This window comes from Heloderma suspectum, chromosome 1, assembly GCF_057233095.1.
Source record: "Heloderma suspectum isolate Gila_16-S chromosome 1, 16-S_ref, whole genome shotgun sequence".
Lineage (NCBI taxonomy): Eukaryota > Metazoa > Chordata > Lepidosauria > Squamata > Helodermatidae > Heloderma > Heloderma suspectum.
Genome location: NC_139458.1, coordinates 377,135,044 through 377,155,112, shown reverse-complemented (window position 1 = coordinate 377,155,112; position 20,069 = coordinate 377,135,044). Strand labels below are relative to the sequence as shown.

The following is a 20,069-nucleotide window of genomic DNA, read 5'->3' as shown; positions in this document are numbered from 1 at the left end:
GAAGTGGTTTTTCAGCAATAAAATCCAGCGCTGGAGCTGAATGGCCATGATGCCATGGAAACACAGAGACCTCACCACGCAGCCAGGTTGGAGTAAATTGCTGGTGGAAACACAGCCCTGGTCTCTTACAGGCTTTCATTTGCTCCACCGCCTCATGGTTTCAGCAGGTAAATATTGCAAATTTTGCATTTCCTCTGTTTTAAATGCTGCGTTCAGTGGTCCCTAGCCAATTTAGAAATGCTTCGCCTTAGTGGTGTAAGTGGTAATAATAACCACTTATCAAAATAAGTGGTAAGATTCCTAAGCTTGTTGGTTTAAATTGCAGGGGGAACCATATTTTATGCGCTTCTTCTGTTGGGTTTATGTCAAGCAGGATCTCAGAAAAACATTTGACCAACCAGCTTGGAGGATATTGTGGAAAAACTTCTCTGATCAGACAGATAAAACACTCACTGGTTTTGTTTCTATGGGAGCTGCTGTGGAGATTCTAAGTATCCCTTCTTGACATTTGGAGCCAGTTCAAAAGTACTGGTTTTGGTTCAGGATTGGTTCAATGGAGGGGGAGTTAAGGTTTTACACTGCAATCTTTAAGGATGATGTCATCCCCTGCCAGAATAGTTACTTTTACATTCACAAGCTGTTATCTACTTACAGTGAACATTTTCCATAAACAAACATGTAGCTTGCTTATTAAAGATAAAGGACAGATTTATGGGTGGGTTTATGCAGGGTTTATTAAAATCAAGTATAATGAGAAATTATAAAATACCATGAACAAAATAAGTCATTTTTTTTGTTTCATAATACTTAATATAGTATGAAATGAACAGAAATAGTACACAATGAACAAGGAGCATTAAAAGATTTGAAACAAAATATTTTAACAGTGCTTAACTTGGGCTTAATTCTTTGCACAGTAATTTACACAGTAATTTAGACCTTCAAGTCTAAACTTGTACAGAATGTGTGATAAGGCATACAAGAAACCTTTCTGACATTTTCTGAGAGAAAAATACATAACACTTAATTCTTTGAATTGTTACAGCATTTGTCATGAAATCAAAGCTATGTAAAAGGTAAAGGTGTCCCCAACCAGTTGTGTCCGACTCTAGGGTGTGGTGCTCATCTCCATTTCTAAGCCGAAGAGCCAGCGCTGTCCGAAGACGCTTCCTTGGTCATGTGGCCAGCATGACTGAACACCGAGGTGCACGGAACGCTGTTACCTTTCCTGCCGGAGCGGTACCTATTTATCTTCTTGCAATGTCTTGCTTTCAAACTGCTAGGTTGGCAGGAGCTGGGACTGAAGACGGGAGCTCACTCCGTCACGCAGCACTTGGGTCTCGAACTGCTGTCCTGCCGACCTTCCGGTCTGCAATTCAGCGTCTTAACCACTAAGCCACTGCGGCCCCATTTGTCATGAAATCAAAGCTATGTAAAAATGATCAAAATTAAGTTTACTTGTTCTTTCTTTTTCTAATGCAAGAGAAACTAAACTGATAAACACTTCTGAGCTATTGAAGTCACTGAGGGCAATTGATCTCCATTAGAACAGAAAATGTTGACCTACCAATTACTATAGTGCAGGCAAAAATCTTTGAAGCAGCCAGATGTTTTTCTGTAACCAAAAAGACTGTTATTTATTGGTAAGTTACTTGAAACATATTTGGGTTGCACTGTTTTTTTAAAAAAAGAAACATGTAAGTTCTTCTTTTGTTGGGACTGTAGTTTCTAAAATACTGTGGGATCTTAGTTGCTGCTAGTAACTCACATAACCATAGATGCCAGTACAGTGATTTAATCATCTTCACAATATCATTCAGGAGAAGGTCAGTAACGTAAACAAAAAATACCCTTCACTATTTCACTTTATTAATAATTGTTTTCCACTCATCTTTGCTGTTAAAACATTGAAGGCAATGTTTCTCTGGCTTCTAAATTGTTGGAGATGGTTTTCTTTCTCAGCAAGTTCCTGCAATTTTTGAAGGAATTTATGTATTATTGAATTGTAACATCATCCCAGAGTTATTGGACTATTTGCATAACCAAGCTGATAACAGCTACACATTTCATCATTTCTGTTTGATCTGTGTATCTCATGAAGCGGAGATGTAAACATGTGCATCACAAATGCTGTTGCTAAGCACATGAGCTACTACTTTCTCAGCTGGCTGCTATTTCTGGCTGTCATGAAATCAGTGTGCACACAGAGGTCATTTGATCTGAGGTGACAAAGATATGCATTACTGTGGTGAATTAGCATCCCAAAGGAAAGGTCATAACTTCCTGCTCTGACAAAGATAACAAGAAACAGCTCTGGATGCTACAGGGAACTGAGGAGCATCCCATAAAGCAGAGCTGGGCAACTTGTGGCCCTCCAGATGTTTTGGCCTACAACTTCCATCATGTTGAGACAGCATAGCCAATGATGAGGGATAATGGGAGTTGTGGCCCCCCAGATGTTTTGGCTACAAGTTGCCCAAGCCCTGCTATAAAGCTTTGATACTCTTAAAAGAATTTCCTTTGGTGTGCTATTAGACTGTATTTCCTACTTTTACTTCCAACATGTGTTCTTCATAGGAATATCTGCAGAGTACAGTGGCTTCTTGCCTTTTCAGGTCTAGAACTTATCCTGAGAGCTCGGCTCCAACTCCACCCGAGTATGTTGTGAGATGTACATAAACAATAAATGACAGGACCAAAAGTCTTTTAAAAGTGTTCATTACCATATTGCAGCATATAAAATGTTATGTACTATGACCAAACAATTAACAGGTAGACTGAAAAGCACAATAGCAGCAAGGTGTTAATATTCAACTATATTACTTTTAAATAATTAAAATACAGAAAATGAAAGTAATAAGACAATGATCTGGAGCTCAATCCATCAGGGTGTTCTCCTTTGCAAGTCCCACTGCGGTCCTTTACAGATCCCATTCATTTTAGTGGTGCTTGCACAGAATAACTTCCAGGTGAATTGTATTCTTGTTAAGCAAGGAAAGGAAAGGAAAGGAAAGGTTCCTCCTGTGCAAGCACTGGGTCATTACTGACCCCTAGAGGGACGCCTGCTTATGCTGGCGTTTTCATGGTAGACTATAGCGGGGTGGTTTGCCATTGCCTTCCCCAGTCGTGACTACCTTTCCCCCAGCAAGCTGGGTACTTATTTTACCGACCTCGGAAGGATGGAGGGCTGAGTCGACCTGAGCCGGCTACCTGAGACCCGGCTTCCGCTGGGGTTGAACTCAGGTCATGGGGAGAGTTTTGGTTGCAATACTGCCGCCTACCACTCTGCGCCACCAACCAGTAATGGAAAACGATACTCTACCACTTTTAACTTCTAAAGGGTGCTGAAAAATTCATGACAATCAATAATCAATAATACAACAATACTGTTTTTAGTCTTAAGAAAAATCAGTGCTAGTTTCCATGTTACCATTCTAGAGTATCCAATGAAGAACTTCAATGGAATTTTTTCAGTGCAGGTTCAGCTTTTGATCCATTTTACACATGTAATACAAGAACCTATTGCACATGTTTTTTTGTTTTTGTTTTGCTAATAGGCTTCCCTTATTTACAATAAAGTTTATTTTCCTTCTACAAAAACAGATTGTTGTGGAGAATAATTACACATCATCTAGTGTAAAAAATAGTGTTTAAAAAGCCAAAATAATGCATGTGAATTAAAACTGTACAGCATCTGCCTTTGTTCAAATACATCACATTTAAATGAACAAAAATGGATGAGTTCTACATGCTCCAGAGATCTTACTCCAGGATTCAGAAGTCCAAGCAGGCAATGAAAGTAGTAAATACATTGGAATTTGACACAGTGCCAAACAAACTGAAAGGCTTGAGCAACCCATGGAAAACAACTTTTCACAGGAATTAGCATGGCTGTCTTTCACAGTTCTCTTCATGTAGGACACAGAACTGCAAAATAATCAAGATACATATATGTGAGTATTATTGGATTGGCTCATCTCAAAGCAGTGCCAGGTACAAGCTAATCAGACTAGAACACTTAGTTCTGTATTCTAGGATCTTTATGAAATTGACAGTAATTGTTATGTATAATGAATATGAACTTCATCCCCATCACATAAACAAAACAAATAAATCCATAACGGAACACACACACACACACACACACACACTCACTCTACCATCAAGTAATGTCTTACAGAAATGAGTTAAATTGAAGGTCATGTCTTCAACCCTGGGATTAATTTCTGTAAAATGGAAAATGTATTTGTTTTCTTACTGAATTCTCAGGTACTTCTTGCAGCACTAATGAAAGAACATTTCAAAAACGCAGGGGCAAAGTGTACTCTCTCTCTCCTGACATGTAGAGCCTATACTTTATGTACAGAGGGAGTCAAGACATGTCCTTTACATATTCCTCATTCCTGCTTCATATCTAAAAGACACAAACCTCAGAGCAATCCAGCTTTCAAACCAATGCTAGCACAACACAAAAGCAAATGAAGAAGTCAGATTTAAAGTATCAAAGTTGAAAAAGCACATATATTTCCTTATTAACAGAAACAATTTGCTAACCTTAAATGGTTTTTACGTATTTAAAAAAGTAATCTGTATCCTGCACAATAAAAATCAAAATGGGCTTTGAACACTACTTCCATAGTTTAAATGACTAGAAGCAAAAAAAACCCAAAGCCCAAATCCATACCCCAAATCCATAAAAATGTTTATATTTTCTTTGATACCACATGGTTAATGTCCTTACAGCTTAGAAATCAACCTTATTTCTGACAATCTTGCAGGTGGTGACTCATCCATGGTTAACAACTTTCCCCTCCCCACAGGGCCAATTTAGATGTGTGGAGCAGCCACGTGTATGTAAAACATGTTTGTTCCTCCCCACCTTGCTGCATTCCATAGCTTTAAACAATTTTCTCCCTGCCCAACTCAGTTCTGATACTGGGTTTTTTTCTACACCAAGCTTTTATCCTGCACCTTTACCAGGATGTCTGCTTCTGGATTCTTTGCAGGATTAAGATCGGCTCTTTTACACATGCCTTTTTGGGGGATTATCTTTCTCTGCAAGTTCTTTATGTTTCATTATACAACCACTAGATGGCACTATGGTATAGTGGAATTACAGAAATACACAAGCCATTGAAGTGTTTCAAAGCACCATTAGAATTAAATACTGCATTTTCTCCATTAAGAAAAAAGTCGCAATAACGGTCAGAAAGCATGGAGCGTCCCTGGAGGTTAACGATATCATGTAAAGTACTCGTGAACTACTGTGAGTGACCAATCATGAGTGCACAATAAAGGCTTCATGTAGAGAAGCCCTGGAACTGGGCTGGCGGGGGGGGGGGGGACTGCTAAGAAGAAGAGGATTTGCTCCCTTCCCCATGCATTGTTTTGTGAAAAGAGTAGACTTCCACATCCATTTTACATGTGAACAGAACAAACGTGTTTAACACACTAGTAATGTCTAGTTTGTTCCTCAGTTGAGTAGCTTACAAGACCAACCACTCAAGCCACCTATCTGTGAAACATATGTATGGACTAGTAAGATTTGAGTGTGTTTTAATTTTTTAATTTGAAAGGTTTGGGGAGTGACTGAAGCCTTGTTCTTCAAAATAAGTACTTCCCTTTTTGAAATGCACCTTTGCTAAAGGGTTGGGGTGTGGAAGGAGAACAAATGTAGATTTTAAAAAATATATTGGAAGAAGGCTCAGTGATAGAGCACATGCTTTGCATGCAGAAGCTCCCAGGTTTGATCACTGGCATCTCCAGGTAGGGCAGGAAAAATTCTTCCCTGAATCCCTGGGAAACCACAGTCAGTGTCGACAATACTGGGCTAGACGGACCCATGGTCTGACTCAGTATAAGGCAGCTTCCTATGCTCCTGTTAGCTCAGGCAACTCCTTATCTGGATTGGCCAGTTTAGAGTTTAGTTTCCCAGTGGAGTTTGGTAACCACACTGTCAGAAGGATCCTGTAAAGAGAACCAGTTTCTGGATGGAGAACTGAAAACTTAGTCATACATAGTTCAGAATATGAAAGTTTAAGCCCTTCCCTAGAATCATAAATGCCAGTACTAAACCAAAATTACCATCAGATTAATACTTGTCTTAAAATAGTAAAGTCTCATCTAATCTTGTTATTGTATTAAGTGGAGAAGCCAGACGCTTTTGAAGATATTTATCATATTGAAAACACAGTATCACATAATCTTAAAACGGAAGAAACGTTTAATGGATTGAAGTGTTTATACCATGATTCCAATGGAATTATTTATCTCACAGCAGACTGTGTTCTTCCACACTGCATTTCAGTGATAGTTATAGAGGGGTAAAATTGTCCTAGGTATTATGCTGTAGTAATTGCTGAACGCCATTAAGAGAAAGCCCCGTTTATGCTACAGCATACTATGCACTGAACCACCCTCTCCCCACACAACCCTGCCTCCCAAGGGTGGCCTGTCCATATAGATGAACTAGGTGGTTGCCGAGGTGCCAAGTTAAGAGGGGTGCCAAATTTGAGAAAAAAATACAAATTAAAAAACAACAACAAAAACGAAAAGATCATGTCTCTATTATCTGATATCAGAAACATTGGTTGGGCAGACAGACAGACAGGCCGAATAATTATGACTCTGTTTAAATAAATAAGCTTAAAAAACATTTAGTGGAAAAAAGGGGCAAAATGTTGTCCACTTTACCAAAAACCTCCACCGAGACCTGCCCTTGGGGATTGGGAGTGGGGGCACCATAGGGTGCCAGTTGCTGTCAGCTAGTCTAAGGCTGCCCCTGCTCCCCCCCCCCCCCCCGCAAACATACAAAAGTATTTGGTGGAAACTTTAAAAATGATCAGGTCAGTAGTGCTTCTCATTAAATGTTTTACCCAACATCACACAGAAAAACGCAAGAACAAGGTAAAATCTCTTTCTGAATTACCAACTTGCCAAATTTCACTGGAATAATGACATAGTAAGACCACGGTAACCACACAAATCCAATGTGGATCAGTCTACAGTCGAGAAATATTCCATCTAGCTAGACCTTGACTGCTGGGAGAGGAAGCATCACCTACCACAAGATCCTATCCCTCCTTGGAAATGTGTGTCCCCAGGTGACAGAAGGGAGGCTCCACCCACGGTTTGAGAATTAACATAGCAAACAGTAGCGTTGCCTCTTGAATTTCAACAGGCACAAATGTATAAATCCTATGCTCTTATCTATATACTGAACTGATACAAAGTATTCACCATCAGTATCACACTGAGTGTGTCAACGACGTTTCATTATTTTACTTAATTTCTGACTAGTCAAGTGATAAATACAGAATGGCTCATTTAAAAACCAGCTCATAACTCCTTGAATTCAACTTATACTTTACAACCCATATACTACTAGAAAATGCATATACCCTCTTTCTGCCTGATAGAAGGCATCCAAGAAAACTAGCAATAAAACCTAATGTTACAGTATACCACAATTTAAAAAACTGCACAATTAGAACAAACTGTTTCTCTTAGGTTTTATGAGGATGCCATTCAAACAGAGTTAATGAGGAATATGTAATACTCTCTTCAACCTCCACAAATATTACTTAGGTCTCATTGAGACAGAAGTAAATAGACTTTAGCGCTGCATCTGATGCTTCAACCATATAGAACTGTCATGAATGCTGGCCTGCAGATGTGTTTCCCCCCCCAGCAGCATTAATGAAGGAGCCTTAACTCTGAGCAATCCCCAAAACATTTTAACCCTTGCATCCAGTATGAACAGCAACAGAGGTCCTCTCAGAGCTCTCTCCTCTTAAGCGTCTCAGCTGCCCCAAAGGGCAGAATTTGGGATGCTGTTTACACTGGAGGAAGCAGCCCTTGGTCTGTGTTTCATGCAGGACAAAGTGACTGAAGTGCATAATGAGGGTAGGGCAAGAGTAGGTGCTTGGACAGGAGCTGTACTGGAGGTCAGATGAAGCAAGGTTTGATGGCAGGGTTGAGGCCACCCGTTCCTTATCTATGATCGGCAGACAGAAGCATAAACCAGCTATGATGAGACACTTTTAAACCCATTTCTCTCAGTGAAAGTTAATTGTGTGCTTCATAAACTAAACCAAGCATTTTAGCATTAATATTCTATGATATTTCACAGTTGTTGTGCTACCCAATACTATCACCAAGGAAATTACTATTGCAGTTTTATTTATGGAGACTTTTGATCACATAACAGGTAAGTGCCTGAATATTTGAGATAAAAATCAGTGCTGCTCAATTCATGAAGCTATCAAAAACATTGCTTTAAAGTAAATATTGCATACTCCACATATCAATATTGTTTAAAAAGCACATGCATGGCTGGCAACAGGTGGACTTACCTTTCAAAATGTAGTCTGTTAATAAGCTTGGCACTTTTTCACTGTCTTCTTTCATGGCATGAAGAACTGTGGAGGAGATGATCAGTGGAAGAAGCTGTAGTTTAGATCATTACTTTCAATAAAAACATACAATTTAGAGCAACTGTATTGAAGGTCATTCTGCAATTCCTCCTACTTTTATCCAAGAAATGATGAATACAAATATTGGATGGACATAGCTCTGATAATAATTAAAACATAAAACAGTATCATAAAACATTTATAAATATTGATAGTACATGTTCTTAATAGCTATTAGTATTAATAACTAACAAAAGCCAAGAAAGTGGAATCCAAAAACTCAAAATACTATATGGTCCATGAACTGGTCCAATAAGACAGTTATGTTCACAATGATATTTGTTGGGTGTATCAATTCCTTGCTTACAAGGGGACTGGAATACTCAAATGGAGCCACATATAAAGATCTAAACCAGCATGTGTGCATTCCTTTTAGAATTCAGATTTTAAAAGCCCAATTGTTTTTATTTATTTATTAAATTTATAAATCGCCCATCTGGCTGGTCACCCAGCCACTCTGGGCGATGTACAAGCATATAATAAAACAGCTTAAAACAATAAAATTTTACAATAAAAACATTTTCTAGAATACCCTAACCCACCCCAAATGCCTGCCTGAACAACCATGTTTTTAATGCACGGCGGAAGCTCATTAAAGAGGGGGCATGGCGGAGTTCCCTAGGGAGGGAGTTCCACAGAGTGGGGGCCACCACAGAGAAGGCCCTCTCCCTCGTCCCCACCAGTCTAGCTGTCCTAGCTGACAGGACAGAGAGAAGGCCATCCGAGGCTGACCTAGTTGAGCGGCCTGTCTGGTGTTGCTGGAGGCGCTCCTTGAGGTAGGCTGGGCTGGAACCATATAGTTTTAAAGGTCAAAACCAACACCTTGAATTTGGCCCGGAAAACAGCTGGTAACCAGTGCAACTCCTTCAGCACTGGAGTGATGTGATCTCGCCGGCGGCTGCCTTTAATCAGGCGAGCCGCCGCGTTCTGTACCAGCTGCAGCTTCCGAACTGTCTTCAAGGGTAACCCCACATAGAGCACATTACAGTAGTCTAAACGAGAGGAGACCAGGGCATGTACTACCGATAGAAGCAGATGGTCAGGAAGGAAGGCGCACAGCCGCCGTATCAGATGGAGTTGATATAGCGCTGTCTGGCTCACAGCTGACACCTGAGCCTCCATGGACAGCTGGGAGTCCAAAATGACTCTCAGGCTGCGGACCTGGTCTTTCAAGGGTAGCTGTACCCCATTCAACACCAGGTCAACATCCCCCAACCTCCTCTTGTCTCCCACCAAAAGTACCTTGGTCTTGTCAGGGTTCAGCTTCAGCTTATTCCTCCCCATCCAGCCACTCACCGTCTCCAGACATTTGGACAGGGATTCTACGGCCAACCTTGGTGAAGATTTGAACGAGAGGTAGAACTGTGTGTCATCTGCATATTGATGACACCGCACCTCAGACCTCCTGGTGATAGCCCCCAGCGGCTTCACATAGATGTTAAATAGCATGGGGGAGAGGATGGAATCCTGTGGCACCCCACAAGTGAGTGGCCACGGGTCCAAAACGTCCTATCCCAGTGCTACCCTCTGGTACCTGCCGAAGGACCGGAACCACCGCAATACGGTGTCTCCAATGCCCAACCCCTCCAGGCGGTCCAGGAGGATACCGTGGTCAATGGTATCAAAAGCCGCTGAGAAGGAGCATTCACCCCTATCCAGAGCCCTCCTCATATCATCCACCAAGGCGACCAAGGCCATTTCTGTCCCATGCCCAATCCTGAAGCCTGACTGAAATGGGTCTAGATAATCGGTTTCTTCCACGTGTGCCTTCAACTGCATCGCCACCACCCGCTCAATCACCTTGCCCAATCTTGGCAGATTCGAGACTGGGTGAAAGTTGTTCAGAATTTGGGGATCCAAGGAGGGCTTCTTTAAGAGCAGTCTTATCACTGCCTCCTTGAGGGCTGATGGCATTACTCCCTCCTCAAGGGTGGCGTTCACCAGAGGCGTTTTGAATCATGTATCACATACCGATAAGCAATATGGATACTAAGCTAGGTTAAGTTTGAACATCAACACAACTAAGAAAGTAAGCAAGCAATTTTTGGAGGCAGAAGAGAAGGAATGTCTACTGGAACAAGTTGGAGCCAAAGAACAACAAGCATTAGGTGCTCAAAGTTGATCTCCCAGCACCTTGTCACTGAATTTATAAAGAGCTTCCAGCTTTCACTTGAATAAAGAGTATCAGGCAAGCCATGGAATCCATGAGCCATGATTGCTAGAGGGCAAACTACAGGATCCCCTTCATGCTACAAGGCTTCTAATCTAAATGCAGTCTGGACCTTCTCTGAAGATAACATTGTTAGCTTGTATTTCCACAGCACTGAGGTGTCGAAATAATTTATCACATTTATCAGGGAAGATGGCTTCATTAATATAGTTTTCCTACGATCACTTCCTCCTGTGTTTGTTGGTGCTACACTGGGGATATCCTTCAGCCATTACTCTTGTCCTATGGAGCATCCCAACCTGCCCTACAAACTGGTAATGCAGGAAAGGTCAAGCCAGAGATAAGACATCACAGACATTATGAGGCAGTAGGGGGGGAAATCACTTCTGGTGCTCTTCTACTTTGGCAATTATGTCATAAGCCAGACCGATCCACCAGAATGTTGAAAGGATGGACTTCAAGCTTAAATTCCATTTCCTATAAATACACTAAATGAATATAAACAACAGTATTACAATAATTACAATCCTATTTTATAAACATATGTACAAACAAAATCAAAACTGAGTCTGAATGAGAGACTTAGAAGCAGAATCCAATAATATTTTTAAAAATTGATGTGAAAAAGCATCTGGCTCTGGAGATTTGTTATTTCTCACATTTTTAGTGACTGTTACTATTTCTTGTTCTGTGAATAATGCTTCTAATATTTCCAAAACAAGTCTTGTAAACTTAGGATTTTAAACAATCACTGTATGTTGATGGATTTTGAAAAATATACAGGGTTGTATACAGAGATCTGCCCAGGAGGATGGGGTGAAGCTGACTTTCCTGTCCCCTCCTCTCTCCACCATATACCAGAGCACCTCCCATGCCCCCCCAAGGGTCAGGGGACCCTGCTGAATAGGGTAGTCTGTGCCATACGTGGCTGTGTGAGGAGGGGGAGATTAACAGAAAGTCAGCCAGAGGCACCTTCAGTTCTGCTCACATAATATAGTTTGTATCACTGTAGATTGTAAAGCATGGTAGCAGTGCGGTGAAGGCTTCCAAGGTGCAGTGTTCACTTACCACCTCTTACAGTCCATATGAAGTCCATCAAGATCTTCATCATTCTCATGTAAGTTGACCAGATCGCAAAGTTGGAGTTGTCACTGTGTTGAGCACTGAAGTTTTCTATGATGTCTTAGAACTTCTTTTCATTTAAAACCAGTACTGTGTTTTCCATTGCACCTCAAAGGTCTTCTCTATTGGCCTGACCTCTACACTGGAAAGCATCCATTACACCTTGTGAGAGTTTTTTTAAAAATTTCTGTGTAGAGGTCATGATGATTGTTCACCAGTCATGACTCCAACATGGATCACTATATGCTACAATGCTTCATATGTCAATAAACATGCATGCATGGCACAGTAATATGCTTTGCCTTCCATCATAGCATGCATACCGTTAGATGTATACTCATCTGATTCTGTCCACAGGCCATCCAACCCAGAATTTTTGATGTGCTGGCCAGTTGCTGGGAGGTGTAATGTGGCTTTAATTGGTTAAAATGGTACAGCAGTCCCAAGTTACATTTGCCGTAATTTTCCATGTTTTGTTGCTCAAGCCCTCATAGTATTTCACCCATCAAAGACAGACTTCCATTGTTATTACATGTTTCATTGCACAGCTCCTTAACTCATTTTAGTGTATAGTATGTCCAAATATACCTGCCCAGAACTAAGATCATCTGTAGAGGTTCTTCTCTGGGTGCCCCTGCCAAAATGAGGGAGGCAGGTGGTTACTTAGGAGAGGGCCTTTTCAGTGGTGGCATTTGGTTGTGGAAGAGAGGCCCACCTGGTGCTTATGTTGTGGTCTTTTCGGTGACAACTGAAGACCTTTTTATTTTCCAGGCTTTTTAGTCTATCGATTTAAACAATTGTGTTTAGTGTCCAAAGAATTGTCTGACTTACAAAAGGGTGAGATGAGAATCTTTCCTAGAAGAATTTTTTTTATCTAATGGAACTTCTTAGACTTGATTTCTGAATACTAAAATAGAAAGCATTTAAGCTCAAATACCATCATTATCAGTTTCCACTCAAGAAGAAACATTAGTCAGAAGATTCAGATTAATATTTGTATATATTATGTTTATAAAGAGGAATGAAGATTCTATGCTAGCAAGATTATGCCTATAATCCTTCTATAAAGGTAGCCATGATTCACTTTGGTTTCTTGAAAGCTACCAGAGTTATTACAAGAAAGAACTCTTGGCATGTGAAAGACACTTATTCCTACAGGGTTTTAATTCATGCCTATGGAATACTCATCCCACGGCAAATTCAGTAAGAATTTTAGTATGCAAGAGCCTCTAATTTGCAAAAAAGAAAGTGGTATTTGCAGAACTGCTCAAAGGATCAGATGTACTTGTGTGGTTTGAAGAATGCCAAAAATATGTTAAAGAATTTGCAAAAGTAAAAAAAAAAACTTGGCCAAGAGCATGAGCTTTTGAACTGATATTGAATTAATCCTCAAACTGTAAACATAATATAACCTCAACACTAAGCACAGTTATTCTGTCAAACCAAACCATAGACCCCTTTCCACCAACCAGTGTTTAGTGTTCAACACTGGCAAAAAAGGATGCTATTTCCAAAATCTGAATTGTTTAAAAAAGATTTTTTGATTATTAGGAAAATTACCACGGTTGAATTCTACTTTCGTATGTGTAGCACCCAGTCATTTCTTATGAAGCTGCTTTTTTTGAGACTGTATAGAAATGTACAGGTATAGAAATGTAGAGGTACATTTCTATTACAGGAAGAAAGTTTAGAACTGCTGCTGAATTATCAACACCAGCTGGCCTAGTTTTGCCTGATTTTCTCTCAGACTGATTTACAAAAGGAGAGATCATTTTATAATTAAAAGCTCACCATACAGAGGAGTGAAATCATATGTAACTTTTATGAAAAAAAGCATATCCCAATATTCATAATATTTGTGAGCGTGCATAAATGTCGACAATAACTCTATAGTGTTTTATACTGAAATTATATTCATGCTTCAACAGCTGAGAGTCTGGTGCTCTAAATAAATGGTTTGAGATCTGCTATACAACAGTGTTAGCAGGGAGAGTCAGGAAGCCTGTCACCAAGTTAGGGATCAAGTTTCAGCTAGTCTGTGGAAAACAACATCATTAACTCTTTATGTAGTTCCATCCTTCAAATCTTTGTGAACGGTGAAGGGACATTCAGTCCTGTTCTCCCTTGTCGAAAGTCAGTGCCTCAGTACTCTGGCTGTAATTCTTGCTAAGAAGTTTATACATAACAATCACTGGTGAGAGCACATTTTAGCAAAATCAAAGGAGATGGTTTATGTTTATCACAACTGTTTGTTTCGAAGAGTTTTAATTATTATTGTTACTTTAGGATGTAGATAGGGAGCTTGGAGGGGTTCGGCTAATCACATATGTACTCAGCCTCTCTGGAAAGTTTACAACTGAACAGTAGAAGTTATAGAATCATAGAATAGTAGGGTTGGAAGGGGCCTATAAGACCATCAGGTCCAACCCCCTGCCCAATGCAGGAAGTAGTTAGTCTCACTGACTTCAGAATATTAATGCATGTCTGAGGGCTAAACTACATGCTACACTGAATACATACTTGATCCTAACTTTTTAAAAACTTTAGTGTAAGTGTGCGGGATCTGGATCAGTACCACAGTGTGCAGATAGGGAGATTAATCTTTCCTACTCAGCCATTTCTCCCCCTAAATCTCCCCTGCTCCCTAGTTAAAGAATAATATTGATTTCATTGAAAGAGGTGGAGGTGGGATATCATCATCTAAAGAAGTCTGCACTTGATCTAGGTGATATGGGCAATTATTGGACTACTTGGGTAAGATGAATAAGCATACAGCTGACCAATTCCAGGCATTCATGGACAAAACAGATTTTCTTGATTTATTTCAGATTTTAGAATAGAAGATGCTTGGTTGGCTCTCAAGTACAATCTTCATTTGAAGATTAACTGGAAGAAGCATAATCTGTTTGGTCTTCTGGACATCACAGAAAAGAACATAAAGGTTGATTTCTGCAAGAAAGCATGAGTATCTACTTACTTTTTGTTAATGTTTGGAGATCTTCAACTGATGGAGGTCCACTTTTCTTCTCATAAGGAATAACTGTTGTCAGGTACTGTCAAATGAAAGCCATGATTACTTTACAGTCTTTTCACAATGAACTTCATATACCAGAACTCTAGCGTTGGAAATACTGGGCAGTTGTACTATAAATATATTTTATGATATACAATCCAGATGTATTAAACTGCATCTAACATAAATCAAAATACACTGAAGCTGAATCAAAGAAGTTCCAGAAGGCAACAGCAAAATGGTGGCCCATACCATATGCCAAAATTGATGTTAATTTCTAGAATTGTGTATAGAAGTATATTGTATAATGCATTTTTCCTTTAGCTGAACAGTTTCAAATAAATGGCTCCTTTCAGAGATTTTCTGCACATTAAGGAATAGCTAAAATGTGATGCTGCACACAAGGTGATATTTTTCCATTTGATAATGAGTTGATTAGTTCTACAGCTAATCATAAATCTACAGATATTTTAAATGCTAATGACAAAGTTCAGGAACTGGCCATTAGTTCATGCCATCAAGGATACTGTATATCCATATAGCTGGATAACAGTGACACTATGGAATGACCTGTTGCATAAATTAAGCAAGCTATCCTTGGTAAACCCCAAGCATGTGCTGCCACTTGGGCCCCGTGGTAATGGTGCTGCTGCAGCCTCGGCCTTCTCTTACCCTTCACATAGGCTTCCTCAGACCATTACAATGCAGCCGACAGCCTCTCCTACATGCTTGCAAGTGAGTTTATGCAGTAGTGGTAGCACTGTAATGGGCCAGGGAACTGAATGGGCCTACCCTATCCAGCAACACTTCCTTGCCTTCACTTAGTATTTACATACTTTTGCTCAGACAGCCATCTGTACAATTAGATGTTTCCTTGAAATTCCCATTGTATCTGCTTGCACTGCTGAAGAGGCAAGTTGCTTTTAAATTTCTAAGATTTACAGTGGATAGCATTCTTCCTCTAGCTCTTCAGCATTTTTATTTTGGAGGTCTTTTTATTATTACACACAGAGGTGTTGTATAATAAGAAAAAAGATAACTACATTTACTTACAGAAAAAAGTACTACATTTCTGGCAGATAATACACTATTTAAGTCTTCCCAGTTATCACAGCTTTCAATTTATACATGTGTTCCTGACACATTGGCTTAAATTCCCCACATCTAAATTTAGCTTAAATTGTTTTGGTAATTTTGAATAAATATACAGATTTCAGAAAACCTAAGTATAAGAGAGAATATGTTCTTTTCGAAGCTTACTTTTGCAATGGATACTCACTCCATTATTTCAAATTTGGCTTTTGCCAATTTTTGCAGAATCTCAAACCCATCAATGGCTTGCCCTGAACTCACTCATAATCAAACTCCAAGGGATTTTTTAAATAAAGAAGCATTTTTTGCTATGAGTTCAAAAGGCAATATGCACAGCTGCCACGCCAAAACAAAAAGGCATCCATAGTAATAAAAACAAACACTCCTCAATTACACGAGAGACACTCACCTCTCGAAAAGCCAATTCATTATTTTTGCTAAAACAGTGTGGTTCTTTGTTTAAATTTTATTTTCAATCTATACTTACATCATTTTCAGAGTTAGGATTTCTCAGTTTATAATGATTTTGTGGGTGACTGGCATTCTGACACTGTATAATTATGGACACCATGAAACCTGATGTCAACTGTACTTCTAGCGCAAACATGGGATTAGCACAAAGAGTTGTAGGAAAATAAGGACAGAAATCATGGTATAAACACAGTAGTTACCCTGATATACACTGACACTTCTACAAAGATTAGGCATTTCCTGTTCTTCTTTTGGATTTTCTATTACAACACTTAGGGAAGCTGTTTACATTTCTTTACATCATAAAGAACTAGTTATGGTGCAACACAGACAGCCCAATCCAAATGGTAGCCTCCACAATGATAAAAAATAGAACCAACTAATAGCATAATCCAGTTACACGTTTACTTGGATCCCACTATGTTCAATGAGGTTTATTTTCTTCTGTGTTTACTGCTGCCTGAGGCAGGGTACTTTACTCTGGGCAGAAGCACATGATTTAAAATTCCAAATAAAGTAAAAAATGCAGTTTAGCATCTCTCTGCTTGGGTGGAGAGTTATAAAAGTAGTACAGTAATTGTTCAGCAAACTATAGATTCAGCATAAAAAGAATGAGTATACTTACAGTACACTATTAAAATAATGTTGACGTTTCTAAAAGAAAATACTTAAGATACCAAAACTGTGCTAAACAATGCTCACATAGTCCCTCCTTTCCCAACTCTGTCCACATCAACATTTGATAGGTTTGTTCAAGTTCAGAGATTGATAACTTGCACAGGGCGTGTTGATGCACACAGAGTTCTCTGCCAATGAGACTGCCATACATTTCAATGGCCCTGTTCAGACATCATGCTAAGCCATGATGGTTAGCATTTTTGAGCTAACCATGTGGTTTAGCATGATGTCTGAATGGTGTTTTTCCCAACCATGGTGGTTTATTAACCACGGACTACTTACGCTCACTAACCACTTGCTGCAACATGGCTAGCAGCCCTAACCATGGCTTAGTGTGAAGTCTGAACAGGCCCTTGTGGTTAACTGAGTGCTATCATAGAGCTCCATGGCAAGAGCGGCCGAGATTGGCCAAGCCTCTCCTGCTAGCACTCCAGATCTCCATGGCCAAAATCTGCCTAGCAACACATGATGCGGCAGCTGAGAGCCAGCATCCTCGCTCGCCATTCTCACCTACAGTACGAAAATTGACAAGCGCGTGGGGAGAAATGATGCTTTCAATTCCACGCTGCTGTTAATGGCACAGCGACCTTGAGCACTTAGCATTTTCATGCAGAAGCACCTGTGGCCCCACAATAAGGAAAAACATCTCTCCCCCGGCCAGCAGCTGGCCAAGCAGCAGCATCCCTACCTCAAATGGTAACCCTGCCCCCAAATCTGCATCCCCCAACCCCTGTGAAATGGCTGCCCGCGGCTGCTGAGGTACCAAGCCACAAGATGGCTGCTACAGCACTGAGCACCAAAATGGCTGCCCGCAGCAGCTTCTTCCAGTGAGGCCCCAAAATGGCTGCCCACAGCAGCTTCTTCCAGTGAGGCCCCAAAATGGGCACCTGCAGCAGCTTCCTCCAGTGAGGCCTCCAGTGATGCATGGCAGCCTATCTGGAGGACTGCAGAGTTTGGCGGTAACCATGGTGGTTAGTGAGCGGTTGGGCTCAGCACGCTGCGGGCTGTGGTTACCTGCACGTGTGGCAGGGGCTTTCGCAGTAGTTAGTGCTAACCACCCTGCACCATGGCCAGCCTAACCATCCTTCACTAATGTGCATCTGAACAGGGCCAGTGGAAGAGCTTGATCTGAATGAATGCACCAAGTTGAGCAAGTATCTTTGTATATGCAGTACTTCTACATGCACATTTAAGAGGCTAGCTTAGTACAAAGGTTACTATGGACCCATTGGCAGGGACTATTTGGAATGGGCTACACTGGGGAGGCTGTTAACATAACTTTGTAGTCCAGGTGACCCCCCAGCCCTACTGTTTGAGTTCCATGGGTCTTTTCTGGACTCAGCAGATCACAAATCACATTACTATTGTTTTTATTTGATATACATGTTCTATCAAACACATTCTCTTAAATTTGACATTCTCTAGGGCCCTTCAAAGAATCTCCAGCACCTTAACATCATGCACTTCAGGGCTCTCCAGGATGCGAACTAGATAGATTGGATCTTATTTTCAACAAATCTCTCACCAACAGGGACAAGGAAGTGTTTGGTCTTGGTGAAGAAGCCTCAGGAAGGGAGGGAGGCAGCTTTACAGCAGCTAAATTAGGCTGCCAGGAAAATGTGGAGTAGATTTTTGAGAGAGAATCTGTTTTCTAGCTCTTAACAGAATTGGCAAGGGTTATTCCCCTTCTCTCTCCTCTCCCTTTCTGAGAATACTGCAGATCTACAAAGATGGGTGGGGGTGGACTTGCTGTAGCATTTCCTACATCTCATCCTCTGCAGCCTCTCTCCATTCCCAAGCCCACTTGCAACTGACTTCTCTCTCATTCCCTATTTCCATGCCAGAAAAAAAGATTCTAACTCCCTTTGTTTTGTCTTCTGGAGCCTGATTAAACAAAGGTAACAAACGAACAAGAGGACTGGGTTATGAAGGAGAGCAGTTCTAGGAAAAGAAAAAAAGAAAGATCCAGAGTGGATTTCTTTGAGAGAAAGGGAAGGACTGTGACTTCTAGACTTTTACATCCCAGTTTGAAAACATACTGGTGTGCTGTGGAGGAGATTGCCAAGGAAGTGGGGGAAATGCTTAATTTTCTGAGAGAGAGCTGCAGGGGACTCAGACTTATTGTGAATAATGCCATCTGCACTATTAGCCCTTCTCCTTAATTCTGTGGGAGGAGCAGGCTACCACTCGATAGGTAGAAATGGAAAGGCACTCTGCATGTGTTCAGAGGCACTTAAAAATATTTCTACTAGCCAGTAAGGATATAGTGTAACTACTAAGCCTGGACAGAAATTGTGGACCCGTGCTTATCCTTCACATATCCTACTATGTCAATAACCATCTTACTTCACTACTCATTCTGACATTTACATTATTAGCATTACTAACAGCAAGGAGAAGATGATGTCCAACAACTCTGATATCATTAAATATATATAATCCCAAACTATGAATAGGTACATAGGAAGATACCTTGTACTGAATCAGACCATGAATTTTTGCATAGCCGCACTACTTATAAGCCTTATCGAAAACAAGGACGCCTTATAAATGCCAAACAAAATTATACATACATACAAAAATATAGTTAGCACTGATGAGTTATTTGTGCCTGTATTCTTAATCATTGCTCTACATACATGCTTATTCAGTACTATATTACAATCTAGCAAAACACCTCTAACCTTACAATATCCAACACACATCCGTTGTGTAATAAAAATCTCTTGTAGAAAAAACATTTAAATTGTTATTTAGTATATTTAGCATCAACATTGTTATTTATTATCCAAAAGGTTTCATCTCTGATATATTACACACACTTTACTTTTGGCTGATGCATTACACACAGATGTTTGCTTAAAATATGAAAAGCAGTCTAGGGAACAGATGAAATGTTTAGAATGCAATTCTGTCATGTAAAGACAATAGAATAGGCTCTCAGCATTTTGGAAAATGCTAGAATTATTTACTGTATCTGTGTATATTTCTCCATTCTTGGACTGAAATATTTAAACTGACATGACCTTCTATTGCTGCTTTATTATGC

At 40.2% G+C, this 20,069-nt stretch overlaps 1 protein-coding gene across 2 annotated transcripts in view; it reads right to left on the bottom strand.

The window, feature by feature from the left end:
• Positions 1–711: 711 nt before the first annotated feature.
• The window catches only part of FEZ2 (fasciculation and elongation protein zeta 2), a 37,795-nt gene continuing 18,437 nt past the window's right edge, over positions 712–20,069 (bottom strand). The window contains exons 6-8 of one of the 2 annotated variants that reach the window (XM_084828323.1): positions 14,744–14,819; positions 8,355–8,420; positions 712–3,927 (exon numbers count right to left, since the gene is read on the bottom strand). In XM_084828323.1, coding sequence (XP_084684449.1) covers positions 3,911–3,927; positions 8,355–8,420; positions 14,744–14,819 — 159 coding nt within the window. In that variant the 3' untranslated portion in view covers positions 712–3,910. The remainder of the gene's footprint in view (positions 3,928–8,354; positions 8,421–14,743; positions 14,820–20,069) is intronic. The other variant, XM_084828322.1, reaches the window with a different exon arrangement.